The 17,757-nt window shown below is 36.7% G+C and overlaps 1 protein-coding gene across 2 annotated transcripts in view; it reads left to right on the top strand.

Moving 5' to 3' along the window:
- Positions 1-17,757, top strand: part of KLHL15 (kelch like family member 15) — a 35,508-nt gene that overhangs the window by 3,008 nt on the left and 14,743 nt on the right. For both annotated transcript variants that reach the window (XM_047076014.1, XM_047076013.1), the window contains exon 2: positions 10,041-10,752. In XM_047076014.1, coding sequence (XP_046931970.1) covers positions 10,048-10,752 — 705 coding nt within the window. In that variant the 5' untranslated portion in view covers positions 10,041-10,047. The remainder of the gene's footprint in view (positions 1-10,040; positions 10,753-17,757) is intronic.

Below are 17,757 nucleotides of genomic sequence, written 5' to 3'. Positions count from 1 at the left end.
TATATATCTGGAAATATAGTGATCCAGGTAGAGGGAACAGCAAGTGTAGAAGTCTTAGGATGGGTGTATGGCTGGTTTTCAGGAAATAGCAAAAGAGGCCAGTGTGTCTGGGGCAAGGGGTACAAGGGGGAGAATAATAGGAGATAATACTATTATTGCTATTTTAAGAATCTTTGGAGGGGCTCTTGTGGTTCATTTTTGCTGTGGGTATATGTTGTATTGCCGCTGGTACAAAAGTGGAAGGCCTTTTCAGAATTAGAAATTTTAACTTTGGAAGAAATTAGAAAAGGGGAGGTATTTCCTCAGATACTCTGTTTTTAATATAAGGCCTTTAAAGCTCATCTGGCTGAATCATTGAAGCAAATAAGAACAGATAGAAAATTTATTCTTTGTCTCTGATAAAATCATTGAATTTAGTTAATGATTCTACATCATTTAAAGATTTGCAGGAAATCTGTATCAGGACATCAAGATCCCTTCCAAAAGATTTAGTTTGTTTGTATAATTCTTGTAGAGAACTAAAATGTTAGCACTATAATATTGATGTTTTCTTGTTAGGATATAACTTAGAAGATTTGGAGTTTTATTCCCCAGTAGAGGCTTTTCCTAGAATTCTCACTGGATCCAATCTCTAAAGGCTAGGGAAGCTGTTTTCCATGACATCACTCTTGGACTACTACTGCTTGTAGTGAGAAATAGGCAGAGCATTAAATGAAAATCTTCTGATGAAAAAATAGCATTGAAGCAGGAGTGGTTTTTTTTTTTTTTCTTATAAGTTTTCTTGTGGTATAGAATGATTAAATGCTAAACATACCTGAAAAGTGAAGTAATTTGGATAATAGGTGCCAACCTGGCTGGAGGACCCAGAGCCTTCCTAAAAGCTCAGTTAAATGGTCATTTGCAGTTTGGTACTGAGTTGTAAGAACATTTAGATAGATAAGAAAGAATTTCCAGTATTAAGTAAATTAAAGTTATGTTGCCTTGCCTCCCATGTTAAACTGAGTTGTGTCTCAATTTGAATAGTGTATCCAAGAATAAAATGACTGCTAATATAGGATGTTTTTACATTTTTCTTGCCTTTTAGATTGAGAAGTTAACCACTTTGAGATTGCTGAACTTAAAATTTCTTTTTTATAAGTTAACAGAAATTGTGAGAAACTCCATGATTCTATTTTTGTCTGTAGTAAGCCTTGCATTTTCTTTTCAGTGTGCGAGTATGGGATTTTCTGCATTAGGCATCAGCTTTGGTAAGCCACCAGTTTGAGGAAGAAGGTAGTATGAAATAATTTAAATTTTTTGTTGAAAACAAGTGTATCAAGCTTTGAGAATCTAGCTTTTGTTCCGAATGACTTAAGATTTTGTATGAATTTTCAAGGAGCTTTGGGAGGAACGTGAAAGCAGTAAATTATTGCTTAAGGCATAAACATGGAGGTTGATTTTGAAATACCTTCTATTTAATTGCCTAAAATTTTGCCTTGAGATTGGAATGGCAGCCTTCTAACTGAAAAGGAAGCATTTAATTTCTTTGCGTTTAATTTCCTGTCCAATTTTACCCCCATCAGACTTCTTTCTTTACTGGTCACTAGAGAGTTTGAACTGTTAAAAATTTGTGTGATATAAATAGCAGTAATAGTCTTCCAGGGCAGAGGTAGGAAGAATATGTTTTGTGCATGTGTGTGTTGTCATCGATCTCTTATACCGTCAGGAGCACTCAAACCTTTTGGTCTCAGGACCTCATTATTCTCTTAAATATTTGGAGGACCCTTAAGAGCTTCTGTTAATGTGGGTTGTATGTATTTATATTTACCAAAATAGAAATTAAAACAGGGAAATTAAAAAAAATATTTGTACATACAGTTTATTTAAAAAACCCATTACAGGTTAATCTGAATAACTTTTTTTAATGAAAATTAACTGTCTTCCAAAACCATACTAAACTTGGTGAGAAGAGTGGCATCATTTTGCAGATCTGATTAATGTCTGACTTAATGAAAGACAGTGGGCTTCCTATCGGCTTCTGCATTCAGTCTGTTACCATATCACACGTGTAGCCTCTGGAAAACAGAGAATGAAAGTTCTGGAAAAGACAAACAACTTTTAAAATTATGACTCTGAAAATAGTTTTGACTTGGTGGATTTCTTTTAGGGGACTAGGACCTCATTTATCCCTGGACTGTACTTTGAAAATCACTATACTAATCATTCTTAGGTGTAGAAAATACGAAGGTTTCTCTTTAATCAGTGCCAAGTTTATGAAACAAGACAAACTCTTCAGTATTTTTTTCCTAGTGAAGTAATTATGTCTTGTCATTTAGTTTTAAGTTGGTTCCCCTTTTGAAAAAAAAAAAAACCCTGCCATTTGAAATTCTGAATTATATATATATACACATGTGAGTTTATAAACCATGATTTCCTTTAATCTGATGATCTGTTTTGAAAAGTGAGGATACAGAGTTTCTGTGCATGGAACATCTTGTAAGTCAGTAAATACCTCTTCTCAAAGCCCCTTAATGGATTTTTTTCGCCAGACCTCATTGATTTATAGTCCTTATTTGAGTTTAGTTTTACAGAGATTCATTCTTAAAACTATTTATTCCATGAATTGCTATAATTTTAAAGAAAATTCTTATGCATAAGATTTTGTGGGGTTTTTTTTGTATCCTTATAATTTCCTCTTTGTAGGTATTTTTTTTATTTGCTTACATGGGTGTTTTGTGTTTTTATCTTAAGCCTCACTTTTTTTTCTTTTCTTTGTAGCTTCCAGGGTATGGATTGTGAACAAGTTGGTTTTGTTTCACATGTTCCTTTGTAAGTTTGGTTGTTTGATGCCTTAAACATGGATGTTGTAGCTCTGTGCTGCCCAATAGAATATAACACAAGACACATGTAATTTAAAATTTTTTACAGCCACAGTTTTTTTTAAAAGTAAAAAACAGGTGAGGTTACTTTTAGTATATTTTATTTAACCCATTATATCTAAAGTATTATTTCAACGTGATTAGTACAAAAAATTGTGTAAAGAGATAATTTACAGGGTTTTCTTGTACTAAATCTTCAAAAATCTGGCATTCATTTTATACTGAGAGCACATCTCAATTTGGATGAGCCACATTTCAAGTGCTCTATAGCCCCATGGCTAGTGGCTTATATATTGAACAGCACAGATATGGAGAGTAGCTACCCTGGTTAGGGCAGAAAAACTTGAAAAGCCCATAAAAGCTAGAAAATTATACTTGTGTGTTGAGAAAAAGTAGAAAATAATGCCATTGTAAAATGAAGTCCAGTGTTTTGACTACCAGTAAGAGATCTCCTGATCTCTTAGGAATTTTCATTTTAATAAACTTTAGGGAGATGTGGGGTCTGTAGAGGTGATTTTGAGAGGTACCAAGTTCCTATGGTTTTTTGTTTTTTGTTTTTTTTTTTTGGATGGTAAAGGAGCATTAGGCAAGAGCTGAACAATGGAAGCCATCATTGATTGACCTCTGGTGGATGCCTTGCTCTGGGCTAGGCATTGAAGTGACTTTATTTAATCACGACCCCAATTCAATAATAAGGTGGTGGTGATGATAATTCCTAATGTATGAATGGAAACTGAGGTCAGGAAGTTAACTACATTTCACCAGGTCATGCAGGTGGTGAGTACTAGAAAGCACTCTAATTTCAAAAGTTTTGCTCTTTCTAACAAAACACATTTTTTTTGTAAATTAAATTCTAATTTTAACCCTATTTCTAACTAGTTGTATGACCTTGAAAAATTTTACCCATAGACCTTAGTTTCTTTATCAAGTTAGAGTTGGCCTGGCTCCTAAGAGACTTCACTGATAAGACAGGTTGGGGTTCTAAGGAAGTGCTGTTGCTAGGGAGAAGGGTTCTCTAGAGACAGCTGGACTTGTTTGTTTGTTTGTGATCTCTACGTGCTCTGTGGGACTTGAACTCACAACCCAGAGATCCAGTCGCATGCTCTACTGAGTGAGCCACCTAGGCTCCCTGAGGCAACTGGACTTTTAAAGTGGCCGTTTGACTCTCTTGGTTCCACTAGCACCAACTGAAGGGGCCTAATAATGAGCCCTAACATTATGGTGTACTTCAGGGCCATATACTGTCTTTACATGTATTAACTAAGTCTGTACGTGTATTAACTCATGCAGTCCTCACAGCAACCTGTGAGGAAGGTTCTGTTGATACTGGTGCCTGCTTTTTACAAGTGAGGACATTAGAGCACAGAGAGGCTCAGTATCTTGCCCCAAGGTCTCAAAGCTAGGAAGAAGTTAGAACCAGGATTCAAAACAGGCATATGAGTCCACACCTGTGCTTTTAATTCAACTATTTCCATTTAGAGATTAAATGTTGGTCAGTTAATCACAGAGTATTTTATTGTTTTCTCCTTATAAAAATACAAAATACTGCTGTTGCTCTAAAGCTATTAGTTATTAGTCTTATTGATAGATGCACCAAACTTTTTCATGTAGAAAAGAAGTTACTGATAAGTCCCAGCTATCACAAATTAGTTTTAGAAATCAATTTAGATCGAGTAAACTTCACAAATGCATTGCTAAGGCTTGAAAAATAGCTACAGGTTATTTAGCCTGCACACCTACGTAAGTGCATTATACCTCTGTAAAGTCTTATAAAAAGTAGGAGAATAAATGAGAAATTTTCTGACTAAAAATTTTGAGGTCATCATGGTGAATGTTCTCAATTTTACAGATGCAGAGATAAGACCAAGAAGGTTTGAGTAACTTAAAGTATAGCAGTTTCTGTTCTAAAACCATACTAGTTAGGGACCATGGTTATGTGAAGGAAAAACACACCTATAGTACTAAAATAGGAATTTGTTCCAAGCATGGAAGGATTTCTCTTAGAACCCAAGGGCAGGAATAGAGCTGAGCCTAGGAACTGGAAAAATGAAGGTGTTAGGGAGCACTCCCTGTCCTCTTGTCTTGGCTTTATCCTTCTTTCTCAGTTCACTGGCTTTCTCTGATATTTGGCCCACATGGCAGGCAGAAGTTGGTGCCTACAGCTGCTCTTTGACATGTTCCAGTTCCAGTCATACACAGTCAGTGCACGTCTCTCTCTTTTTCCTTTTTCTAAATTCTTGACAAGAGAGTGTTCCTCTTGATTCATATTTCCCACCCCAGTCTGACCGTATGTGACTGGACAGGATCACAGAGTGAAGCCTGCCTGCTTGGAGTCCCCCTTGGTGTGCTGGATCCCAGAGGAGTATGGGTGCTGTCCTTATATTTTTTAGGGTCTTTTGACTCACAGTTTACCAATCATTCTCCTTTTTTTTTTTCTTCTTTGCCCTATGATGTTTCTACCATAGTAAGTATCTGGAACCTAGATTGCTTTTTTTTTTTTTTTTTTGAGAAATCATAGTTTCTCCTTTTATTTTTATTTTAAAAAACTGTACTTTTTAGGGGTGCCTGGGTGGCTCAGTCGGTTAAGCATCCACTTCGGCTCAGGTCATGATCCCGGGGTTTGTGAGTTCGAGCCCTGCCTCAGGCTCTGTGCTGATAGCTTGGAGCCTGGAACCTGCTTCAGATTCTGTGTCTCCCTCTGCCCCCCCCCCCCGCCCCTCGCTCACGCTCTATCTGTCTCTCAATAATAAATGTTAAAAAACTTTAATTGTACTTTTTAAAATTCAAGTATAATTAACAGTCTTATGTTAGTTTCATGTGTACAGTATAATGATTCAACAATTTTATGCATTTCTCAGTGCTCATCAGGAGAAGTGTACTCTTAATTCTCTTTATTTTCACCCATTCCCCCCGCCACCTTCCCTTCTGGCAATCACCAGTTTGTTCTCTGTATTAAGAGTCTGTTTTTTGTCTTTCTTTCCTTGTTCATTTGTTTTTTAAGTTCTACATATGCGTGAAATCATATGGTATTTGTCTTTGACTTATTTCACTTAGCAGTATACCCTCTAGGCCCGTCCCATGTTGTTGCAGATGGCAAGATCTCATTCTTTTTTTAATGGCTGAGTAATATTCTATAGTATGTGTATGTATGTACATACACACACACGTGTTCTTTATCCACTTATCGATCAGTGGACACTTGGGTTGCTTCCACATCTTGGTTACTACAGATTAGTACAGTCACTGTGGAAAGCAGTATGGAGGTTCCTCAAATAATTAAAAATAGAATTACCATATGACCCAGTTATTCCACTTCTTGCTATTTACTCAAAGATGAAAACATGAATTCAAAAAGATATATGCCCCTCTGTGTTTATTGCAGCATAGTATCTCCTTTTAAAAATTTTCTTCAGATGAAACCTTTTCCAGAAAGGTGAATAATAGTTGTTGGAGACCTTATCAGATAGTGATAACTGTTGAATAGAGAGTGTTACTTTGACAGGAAGTGAAATATATGGTATTCTAGGCATTGTCAAAATAACAGATGAATAAAACACAAAGCAGTCTACTCTCACGTATACAAACCCTGAGGTCGAGTCTTCTATTACTAAATCTCCATTAAATGTGACCAGTATCTTGACAAGTCACAGTGATAATTGGTGTCCATAATGATCCTGAGAAAGATAATGAAATATCAGACATTTCATCTCGTCTAATTTATTGTATTTTTAAGTTCCAGTTATTTTGAAAACTGGTCATTAGTGTGATGTGGGTAGTCCGCTATTAACCATAATGTTTGATTATTCAGATACCACGCCGTGTGATGTTCCTTTTGTTCCCAGTGCGCATTTGTGTATGTATGCCTCATATCACTTGGAAGATTCTAAGCTCATTAATTTTACCTTTAAAAATAATTCAGGAAAAAACCCCTCATATCTTACTTTAATCTTGAATGTGTTAGTAAAGTTGTTTTGCCAAGAATTACTTGTAGCATCTAAATTATTTTATATCTGTTTTCCATATGATAGACAAACCTCTTGTGTTCTGCCTTCAAAGTGAAAATATAGCTTTTGGAACAATGGAGTACTAATAAGAAACTTGATAGTAATTTCACTGTGTGCATACTTTGCTGTCTTAGGTAAGTGATTGTATATATATAATTTAATCAGCAAGACTTGCAGGTAAGTTAGGGACAAATTGAGTGAGAGAGTCTCCTAGACTGCCTCTTGGTAAGATGAGGAATATGGAAGAAAGAACTGGTTGGGAGAAGGTCATATTATGATTACTTTTAGACATGATGTTTTTGAGATCCCAGTGGGACACAAGAAGAAATGTTTAGCATCCATTCACTATTTGGACAGAGATAGTCAAGGTTTTGGTAAAGGTAGGTGTTAGAAGAAACCATGGGTTTAGATGAGATCATTGAAGGAGATACGGTGTTAAGATGAAAAGAGAAAAGGTCCGAGAACAGAATTCTGGGGAACACCAGTGTTTAAGGAACAGCTCAAGAAAAATGAGGCCAGGGAGGAGATTGAGAAATAAACAGCCCAGGAATAGGAAGAGAATCAGGGAAGTAATTTCATGAAACTGAGCAAAGGGAGTAAGTCATGTTGCGGAAGGATTCTGCAAAATAGGGACTAGTCTATAACCATTGGACTTGGCAATTAGTTTTTCTTAATATTTTTAAAAATGAATTTTCAAAACAATCATATACTTTTGCTGCAGATAGATTAGAAAACACAGGTCAGCAAAAGGGAAAAAAATAGAACTTCTTGATACTCTGCCATCCCGAGATAACCATTTTTAACATTTTGGCATATTATTCTTTCAGACTTTTGTCTTGCTGATTAACAAAGGTGTTGTTTTTTTTTTTTTAAGATGACTTCAGACGGGGGTGACTACTGAATCAATGGGTTAATACATCAAGAAGTTAAATATGGGGTGTCACAGATAACATTGATGAAACAAAAATACGGTGATAGTCTGCTCACAAGATTGGATAAGTAGAGCTGTTAGCATGTCCACAGAAGATGCCTTTCACTCTCAGTATCAGAGGCTTCTTCCAAATCCAGGGTGCAGAGGGGATTCCTGAAAGGCACATTCCCCCATGCCTAACATAATGCCTGGCACACAGAAGTACTCTTTTAGCAAGTAAAGGAGGAGGTTTTGGTAATAGAGTGGGGAGATTGGAAAGGAAAGAACTTGGGAGATTGTGTCCAACACCAGAAGATCTAAGCTGGAGAAGGATACAGGTAAAGTTTGGAAACGATAGACCAAGTGAAAAGGGAGGCGAAGATTAAGCAGAGTGAAGAGTTGACAGTTAAGATTTTAGATGGGGACCAGTTATGGATTGTGTTGACATCTAGCAGGTACAGGAATAAGATTTTATTTTATTTATTTATTTATTAAAAAAATTTTTTTTTCAACGTTTATTTATTTTTGGGACAGAGAGAGACAGAGCATGAATGGGGGAGGGGGCAGAGAGAGAGGGAGACACAGAATCGGAAACAGGCTCCAGGCTCTGAGCCATCAGCCCAGAGCCTGACGCGGGGCTCGAACTCCCGGACCGCGAGATCGTGACCTGGCTGAAGTCGGACGCTTAACCGGCTGCGCCACCCAGGCGCCCCAGGAATAAGATTTTAAAATGGAGTGAAGAGGGAGGCCAAAGCCGTTGAGGTGGTCAGGGAAATTTGACTCTTCAGGTTTTGGATGAGTGGTCTTATGTGAACATCGAAGAGGTGGAGAACATGAGTCTTAGCCAGGTGCCAAAGTTGTTGGCAAACATGCATGAGAGAGTGATCGATCTGGATGTGTGTATGTGACAAGTGACAAGAAGCAATAGAAGATGAATTTTTATCTGAGCAAAAGGCCGTGTTTTAGAAAAAGGACAGTAGAAAGCTAAAAAGGAGCCTTAGAAAGTAGGTTTATAAGCTATAGAGGAGTATGTTTTCATATTTAAATCAGACTGCGGGAAAAACTTTGTGACCAGCAGGAGGCTGTAGGGGAGTTTGTTTTCACTGAAGCAAGATTCCACAGGGCACAGTGGAAAGGGTAGGGAGGGAATTCGGGAACGGAGGAGGCCCCAAGCTGTGTGAGGTTGAGAGGAGAGGATAGATGGCTGGCGGGCAGGGTATGAGGGAGGGTGCTTGTGTGAAAAGGAGAAAATTGCTTTGCTTCATAAACAGTCTAATAGACTGAATTAGTTGATTCTGCTTCGGAGATCTAATTATCAGTCCACTGTCTCGGCTTCATTTCTCGGATATGCAAAAATGTGGTTTAATTCCCTTTAAAAATTATATATTTATATTTTAAATATATAAGCAATGTGTGGTCATTGTTTTTTTAGGATAAGGTTAATGAGGTAAGTAAAAAAGAAAAGGTAAACTTCAACATCTCTTGAAATCCCATTACCCAGGGACATCGTTTTGGTATATATTCCTCCAGATTTTTTCTCATCTAAACATACATGTGTGTATTTAATTTTGAAAAATGCACCAAGTAAACTGTAGTTGTGTGCTTTTTTGTTTTTTCACATAACAGTACCTAATAAATATCCTTTGTCAGAGTAGGTATATTGCTGCCATCATTTTTAGTTGTTAAAGCTATCCATTATAGAACTGCATGCACCATATTTATTTAATAATCTCTTGTTGGGTTTTTGAATACTTTCCAGTTCTTTTTTTATTGTAAGTAAGGCTAGAAAGAAAATCTTGTGTGTGTACAATTTGGCGTATTTATCTCATTATTTCCTTTGGGTAAGTTTCTAAGAGTGTTCAAGGACAACTGTGGTACTTTTTGGTTTGGTTTCTTTCTTGTTGTTTTTTCTCATAATTTAGCGTTTGGCTGAGAAATTCTTTTTGTGTTGAAAATCTGGGAACATATTGAAATATATTTGGTGAACGGTGTAAAATCAGTGGGATAGGCATATATTGTTTGTAAGTTAACAATTTACCATTGTTTGATAGATATGTGATCATTTAGATATATTTTTCCCCAGGTAGGGAAGCCAAAACATTATCCTGCAAACCTTTAGGTTGTCTTCTCCCAAAGGGCTTGTACATTTATGATTTAGGCAGTGGAATTGAGATGATTATGAAAAATTGTTTAAGCTCTTAAGTTAATAATGTCTTCAGAATGCATGGAAATGATTAACACAGTTTTCTTTGATTACCTTTCTTCCAGGTGATTCATGGCAGGGGACGTGGAAGGATTCTGTTCCTCCATCCATGACACCAGTGTCTCTGCTGGGTTCAGAGCACTGTATGAGGAGGGATTGCTTCTTGATGTCACTCTGGTTATTGAAGATCATCAGTTCCAGGCCCATAAAGCACTCTTGGCCACCCAGAGTGATTACTTCAGAATTATGTTTACTGCAGACATGAGGGAGCGAGATCAGGACAAAATTCATTTAAAAGGTTTAACTGCTACTGGTTTCAGCCACGTACTTCAATTTATGTACTATGGAACTATAGAACTGAGTATGAATACTGTTCATGAGATCCTTCAGGCTGCCATGTATGTTCAACTTATAGAAGTGGTGAAGTTCTGCTGCTCTTTTCTGTTAGCCAAAATCTGCTTAGAAAATTGTGCAGAAATTATGAGACTCTTAGATGATTTTGGTGTTAACATCGAGGGAGTCAGGGAGAAGTTGGACGCCTTTCTGCTAGACAACTTTGTGCCACTCATGTCCAGGCCTGACTTCCTGTCTTATCTTAGCTTTGAGAAGCTCATGTCTTATTTGGATAATGATCATCTGAGCAGGTTCCCAGAGATAGAGCTGTACGAGGCTGTGCAGTCTTGGCTGCGGCATGATAGAAGACGCTGGAGACATACCGATACCATCATACAGAACATCAGGTTTTGTTTGATGACCCCATCCAGTGTTTTTGAGAAGGTTAGTGCATTTGAAAGCAATAGATAGGACTCATATAGGTGACATTCCCAGGCTTGGTCAGGAGCTAAAAAGAGAATGAATAGTTTATAAGAATAGTTTATGTGTAAGAAGTCTGATTTGTTGTAGCTTGTGCATTTAGGTTTTTAAAAACACATATTGTGGGTGAAAGATGAACCAGGTAGGTAGTAGAGTAGTTTGTTTTAAGTTGAAGCATAATTACGTAATGCAAAATATTTCAGGTTTGCTTTAGCTCTTCTTTCTTTTCACAAAGTAATTACATCTGAACTGCATCAGGCTAGCTCTGTTTTTAAAAATTAATTTAAGTGATACATGCTGAAATTAGAGTTGAGAGGAGTTTTGTAGTTCTGAATGACGCGCATTAATGCACTTTGGTATTCCTCTAAAACGTAGTGAGTAAACATAAAATAGCTCTTGAAAACCAGTAGGCCCTAGTGGTGATTCTTCCCTACCCATACCTAGTTGATTTTCTTCCCTGCTCTTCAGTAGTTCTGTTTTTCCCATTTCACTGTGAATACTAACTAAATTTAACCATGAAAACATGTTTATGTCTAAAACCATTGTTTTGGCATTTCTAACTAAATAGGCCATCAGTCATCTATCTACATTGATCAAACATCCCTGTGCACATTTTACCATGTAACAGTTCTCTCTTAAAAATAGTCTTTCTTCAAAACAGCCTTGCCCTTTTTGCATGTAAGCATATTTCATTTTTATGTCAGAGTCTCACTTGTGATCCTTTCTTGCGGAAAGGAGAGAAAGCGGTTTCAGTAATTGCTGAACTTAATTGGTTTCTAATCACATGGTTACCTCTGGGGGTCTGTTTACCCTCTTGCATCTTCTTTCTAGAAAGCGCACTTAAAGCTTTGGTCGACACCCTTCATGTTAAATAGTTACTCAGATTTAGTTACCAGGCCTGACAATAAAAACAATATTTGCAAAGGAGGGTTGTTTGCACCATTTGAAAAATAAACAAATTTGCGCCTTCAAATAACACTCAGCAGCCTGGCATGTTCCCCCCCCCCCAACCCCGAAATGTTGTGAAATGTCATTAACTTACACTTTTAATAGAGAATTCAATTTTATGGGATTTTATCTTTATTCTCAAAATGTACTGATCTAACAGAAATAATTGAAGCTAAGAATACATTTCTTAATCACTTTTTGTTGGGTAATAACCAGTCCCAACATCAACTATATAAATCATTTGTGTCTGATTCGATTTTTTTTTTCCTTACTATTGTTTTTATTGCTCTCTTTCCCTGGGGAATCCTGTTTTGTCTTTATACATTAAGTGCAAATGCTTTCCCACTACTAAAAGAAACAAAAACCCTCCCAACTTCAGTCCAGATGGAAGTACTGGTGAACAAGAAAATAAAATTTTCCTCTTGTGGTGCAATATGATGGATAATTTTTAGCAGTAAGTGATTTTTAAGTGCTAGAGCAGAGCCTTTTTATATTCTAATCACCAGCTCAAGATAGTCAATAGTGATTGGCTGAAATGAAAGTTAATACCGTCAGGTAGTTTTGTAAATTATATGAAACATTACTTGTACCTTCTGATGGATTTTGTTTGCTTATGTAGTATAAGAGGTGGTTATTAACCATTGGCCAGGTATGGAGCATCTCATCAGAATAAAAATGTTAGGGCTTCCTACTTGAGTTAATTTCTTAGGAAAACTTCATAAAGCCCTGGCCACAAAGAAATCTTTCAGTTCTTTGTTATATAGTGTAAGCCTTTTACTTTTATTTTAATAATACTGGTGAGATAATTAGAAGGTAGGTGTCCGTGATTCTTACCTTTGCGATATGAGAGTTAATGTTTATCAAAGGAATCTGTGGCTTTCTATTTTATTTTAATTCCAGTAGAGTTAACATACAGTGTTATATTTGTTTCAGTAGGCCTGTATGGCTATCTAGATTTTGAGAACCACTAAGTTAGGCAATTTTTTTTAAGTTAGGCAAATTTTTGAGAGCTTATCTCTAGAAATAAAACTTCATAAACCAAACTAAAATGGAAAATTGGGTTGGGAAATAAGAATTTGAACTATTTTATACCGTACTATTTTGAGCTCCCTTGAAAATAGGGCCCATCTATTTTTCCATAGTATGCTGCAGGTCTCACACAAAGCCATTTTAATATCCATTATATATGCATGGTGCCAGAAAGGGCACAGAAATAAAGACGTGTTACATCTGCGCTGGTCCTTTTTTAGTATGAGAATCTACATGGGGAAAAGCGTAGGCAGTTTTGATTTGTGGTTTTATCCTATTTGCCGAAATTTAGAAAAGTGGAATATTGATACACACTTCTTATTTTTAGCTTTAAATTTTAAACACTTATTATGAGACTTTCTAAACATAAAAAAAAAGTCTGAGGGGCACCTGGGTGACTTCGTCATTTGAGCGTCTGATTCTTGATTTTGGCTCAAGTCATGATCCCAGGGTTATGGGATCCAGCCCTGAACTGAGTGTGGAGCCTGCTTAAAATCCCCCCACCCCTCCCTTTGTCTCCCTCTGTCTCTGCCTGTCTCTCTGTGTCTCTCCCTCTGCCTCTCTCCTCCACTAGCTCCCTCTCTCTCTTTCTCTAAAAAATAAAAAGGGCCAAAAGAATAGTGAAATGATCACCCATAAACATCCTGTAGGTCAATATTTTTATCATCTTGCCACATTGGCTTTAGGTATGTGAAACCATTTCAAAGAAAGTTGTAGATACTATGACACGTCATCCCTAACTACTGGAACAAGCAGCTGATCTCCCAAGAGTAAGGAAATTCTCCTACGTAATCATAATACATACCATTATTGAAGTTAACAATCATTCCTTAATGTCATGTAATATCCACTTCGTTTTCTGGTTTTCTCACTTCTCCCCCAAATGTCTTTTTTAGCTACTTTTTAAGGATTTAATCAAGGTTCATACAGCATATTTGATTGTTATGTCTCTGTTTTCATCTAGAATTTCTCCTTATGATGAGGATGTTCAAACACAGAAAAAGTTGGAAGAATAGTATAATGGATGTCTAGCTGTCATCTAGATTCAATAACTGTTAACATTTTACCATATTTGTCTAGATTTTTTTCTTTGCTGAACCTTCAAAAATAAGTTGCAAACATCATAATGCCTTATCCCTAAAAACTTACATGCCTCTTGTACGAATAAGGACTTTATCCTACCCAAGTTCATTGCCATTCCATCTAGGTAAATTAACAATAAGACCTTAATATCATCTAATAGCTAGTCCATATTCAAATCTTCCCTTTTCTCAAAATGCCCTAGAATCCAGTCATTATTTATGCGTTGCTTTTGGTTTTCATGTATGTCTAATCTTAACCTAAAACAGTCCCCCACTTTTTTTTTTACATTTATTTATTTTTGAGAGAGAGAGAGAGAGAGACAGAGCACAAGTGGGGGAGGGGCAGAGAGAGGAGACACAGAATCCGAAGCAGGCTGCAGACTCTGAGCTGTCAGCACAGCCTGATGCGGGGCTTGAACTCACAAACTGTGAGATCATGACCCGAGCCGAAGTTGGATGCTTCACTGACTGAGCCACCCAGGCGCCCCAGTCCCCTACTTTTTAAAAAGAAAGATCAGATCACTGATTGCCTTAGTGTATCCCACATTGTGAATTTATCATCTTATTTCTTTGTGTTAGTGTTAACTTACATTTCCTCTTTTCTTTATGTGTCCCTGTTAACACATCTCCTTTTCAGTGTTGTGATTTTTCAGTAACGGTTGCAGGAAAATCTTGTTGTAATGCTGAAGAAGTCTTGGAAAAACTACTTAGTAACTCTGATCAAACTTAGAATTTACCTTTTTTTTTTTTTTTTAATAGGAGGTCAGGTAGCCCAATCCTCTGACTAAAATAGTCACAAATTTTATTCACACTATTCCATTAGATTTCTTTTAGATTGATGAAATTTCCCTCCTTTTAAAAAAAATTTAAATCTAAGTTAGTTAACATAGTGTAATAACGATTTCAGGAATAGAATTTAGTGATTGATCACTTACACATAACACCCCGTGCTGATTCCAACATGTGTCCTCCTTAATGCCCATCACCCATTTAGCCCATTCCCCCTACCCAACACCCTGCCAGCAAAATTGTTCTTTGTATTTAAGAGTCTCTTATGGTTTTTCTCCCTCTCTGTTTTGATCTTATTTTTGCTTCCCTTACGTTCATCTGTTTTGTACCTTAAATTCCACATGAGTGAAATCATCTGCCTCTGACTTAATTCGCTTAGCATAATACACTCTAGTTCCATCCATATCGTTGCAAATGGCAAGATTTCGTTCTTTTTGATCACTGAGTTATATTCCATTGTATATGTATACCACATCTTTATCCATTCATTCGTCGATGGACATTTGGACTCTCCATAGTTTGGCTTTTGTCAGTAGTGCTGCTATAAAATCTCCCTTTTAAAAAAATTTAAAACCTTTCCATTCAATTTACTGGGATTAAAACTAGCTGAAGTGTCAAAAGATTACTCTTACTGATAAAAATTTTAGTGTATATCTATGACTCTAGAACTGCGCTGTTCGATATGGCCACTGCTTGCGGCTATTGAATACTTGAAATGTGGCAAATCTGAATGGAGATTTCAAAAATTAAGATGACATAGGATGTAAATGACCCGTTACTAATTTTTATATTGATTACAATTTGAAATGATATTTTGGATATATTGGGCTAAATAAAATACATTATTAAATGTTTTTTACTTTTTTTTTTTGTTTGTTTATTTTTGAGAGAGAGAGCAGGGAAGGGGCAGAGAGAGACGGAGACACAGAATCTGAAGCAGGTTCCAGGCTCTGAGCTGTCAGTACACAGCCTGATGCGGGGCTTGAACCCACAAGCTGTGAGATCCTGACCTGAACTGAAGTCAGATGCTTAACTGACTGAGCCACCCATGTGCCCCAATGTTTTTTACTTTTTTAAATGTACAGAAAATGTAAAATTAATCATTGGCTCACATTTGTGGCTCTTTCTGTTGCACAGTGCTGCTCTAGAAGTTCAAGGAGTGAGTTGTTCATTAGAAACTCTGAATCTTCATACAATAAGCAGCTTTTCTCACATATTAAACCCTTCTCCTGGTTTCTCAGCCATTAGAAATGTTCTGTACAGTTTAGTATTAAATGAACTTACCTACAGAACTATTCTGTACAGTGGCTGATGAAGACAACTTGAGTATAGCATCTCTTTGTCAGGATCCTTACCCTGGCCTCACGAAAATTAAAAGCTAGTGAGCAAAGCTTGGTGAAAGGAACCTGTGGAGATTTTAAGTCTTCCTTTGGAAGTAACAAACAGATCTGAGCAGAGGCTTCCTAGTGTGGAAAGGGGATGTTCTGCCTCTCCCCAAGGAATAGCCCTCCTTCATTCCAGGGACCTGAATCATGCTCCGTAGCTATGCTGAAATCTTTAGGTTTATTCTTCTACGATATCTTTCCCCTTAGTCCTCTACTGGATTTTCTCCCCAGCTGAAAACTTTTGTACTGAGTACTCTGTGGGAGCATCACCAAAGAGATCAAGACTTCCAAATTTCCTCCTGGAATTCCTTAGAAGCAGTGATTCTCCTTATTTGAACACCTTATGTGTGTCAGGTCGCGCGTGCGCTAAGCGCTCTCCGCGTGGGTAGAATCTATAGGTTATCTCCATTTTATAGATAAGAAAACAGGCTCAGAAAGGTTAGGAATCTTATCCCATGATGAATGAGTGAAACCCAGGTCTGCTTGCTTCCCACTCCAAGGGCTTCCTATTACAGCTGCTAGAGCAGGGAGGGAGAGGCCCCTGAGGTGCAGAAGCATGCACTTGTCTCTGTGGCCCAGCTTGGGTCATTTAGAAGTTGCTGTCTAGAGTCATGAAAATTCCAACGTGTTTGCATCAACAAAATACAGCGTGAGAAGTGTAATGGCACTGAAAAAAGTACAGGGTGTGGGAAAACCTTCAGATGTGAAAGCACAATTCTGGGGACGGCAGTGTATAAGAAAGCTGAAAATAAGTATCAGAATCTTGTCCTTTTAACATAGTTGTTGAAGAGTTCTTATGATCCCTTTTATTTGTAGTGGATTCTCAATTTTAAAACTAGACTTCAGTTTCAGTTTTTACTCCTACAAATGTTTGCGGCATGTTTTTTTACTAGCTCCGAGGGTCTTTGCATCTTTAACAGAGATAAGACTTAGCATTTGTCATTTGGAATTTCAGTGATGTGAAGATTTAAATAGTTTACACTTTGCTTTCTTTGGTCCTTTGGTTTTTAAAAAACAATTACTGCCTTACTGAAAACATTGTATGAGGCAAATCTATATTTAGCAAAGTGCATATTATACTTGACTTTTTTGTATGGGAAAGATCTTTTCAGCAAAATTGTTAAATTATTCATTAAAATACCCATATGTTGATTCTTTAGTACAGTGATATTTTAACATTTTGAACCCAGGGTCAGTATGATAAATATGTATATGGTAAGAGCTTACCAATGATCCCCTTAGAAATTGTATCAATCATAAAATCTTCCAATTTTTCACAAGGAAAGAAAATATTTTAAACCCTATAAAGATTTACAAAGCAAATTTGTTTGGCTTATAATTAGGCTTTTACAGTTGATTTTTCATTGGCTGTTTACTACGGAAGCCGATTATATACATGTATTCTGCTTTATTCCAAATGTTTTTATAAACTAGCTCATGATATTCAGACTCCCTACTGTGCTTTTTTCCTGATCTATTAAATGTAATTCATCATCTTCCCCCCAAATTTGGATGTATGTAACTTTTAAAGAGCAAAGTTTATGTTTTAATGAGAAAAAAGCTCTTTTACTGAGAATATATTTCGATTTAACAAATCATATCTGCATTTTATGAAAGCTTGTTATAAGAATAAAACTTTGAGGTAATTTTGATAGTCTGCTGAAAAAAGACAACTTCATTACTAGTGAAAAGTAATCCTAGGATCAGAATAAAAAATGCTTCAGAAGAGCTTTCCA

The sequence above is a fragment of the Lynx rufus genome, unplaced genomic scaffold (genome assembly GCF_022079265.1).
Source record: "Lynx rufus isolate CCGP_SWC_20201006 ecotype Redwood Valley unplaced genomic scaffold, mLynRuf1.p SCAF_14, whole genome shotgun sequence".
NCBI lineage: Eukaryota > Metazoa > Chordata > Mammalia > Carnivora > Felidae > Lynx > Lynx rufus.
The sequence above is the reverse complement of the archived record's forward strand: the minus strand, read 5'-3'. Positions and strand labels throughout refer to the sequence as shown.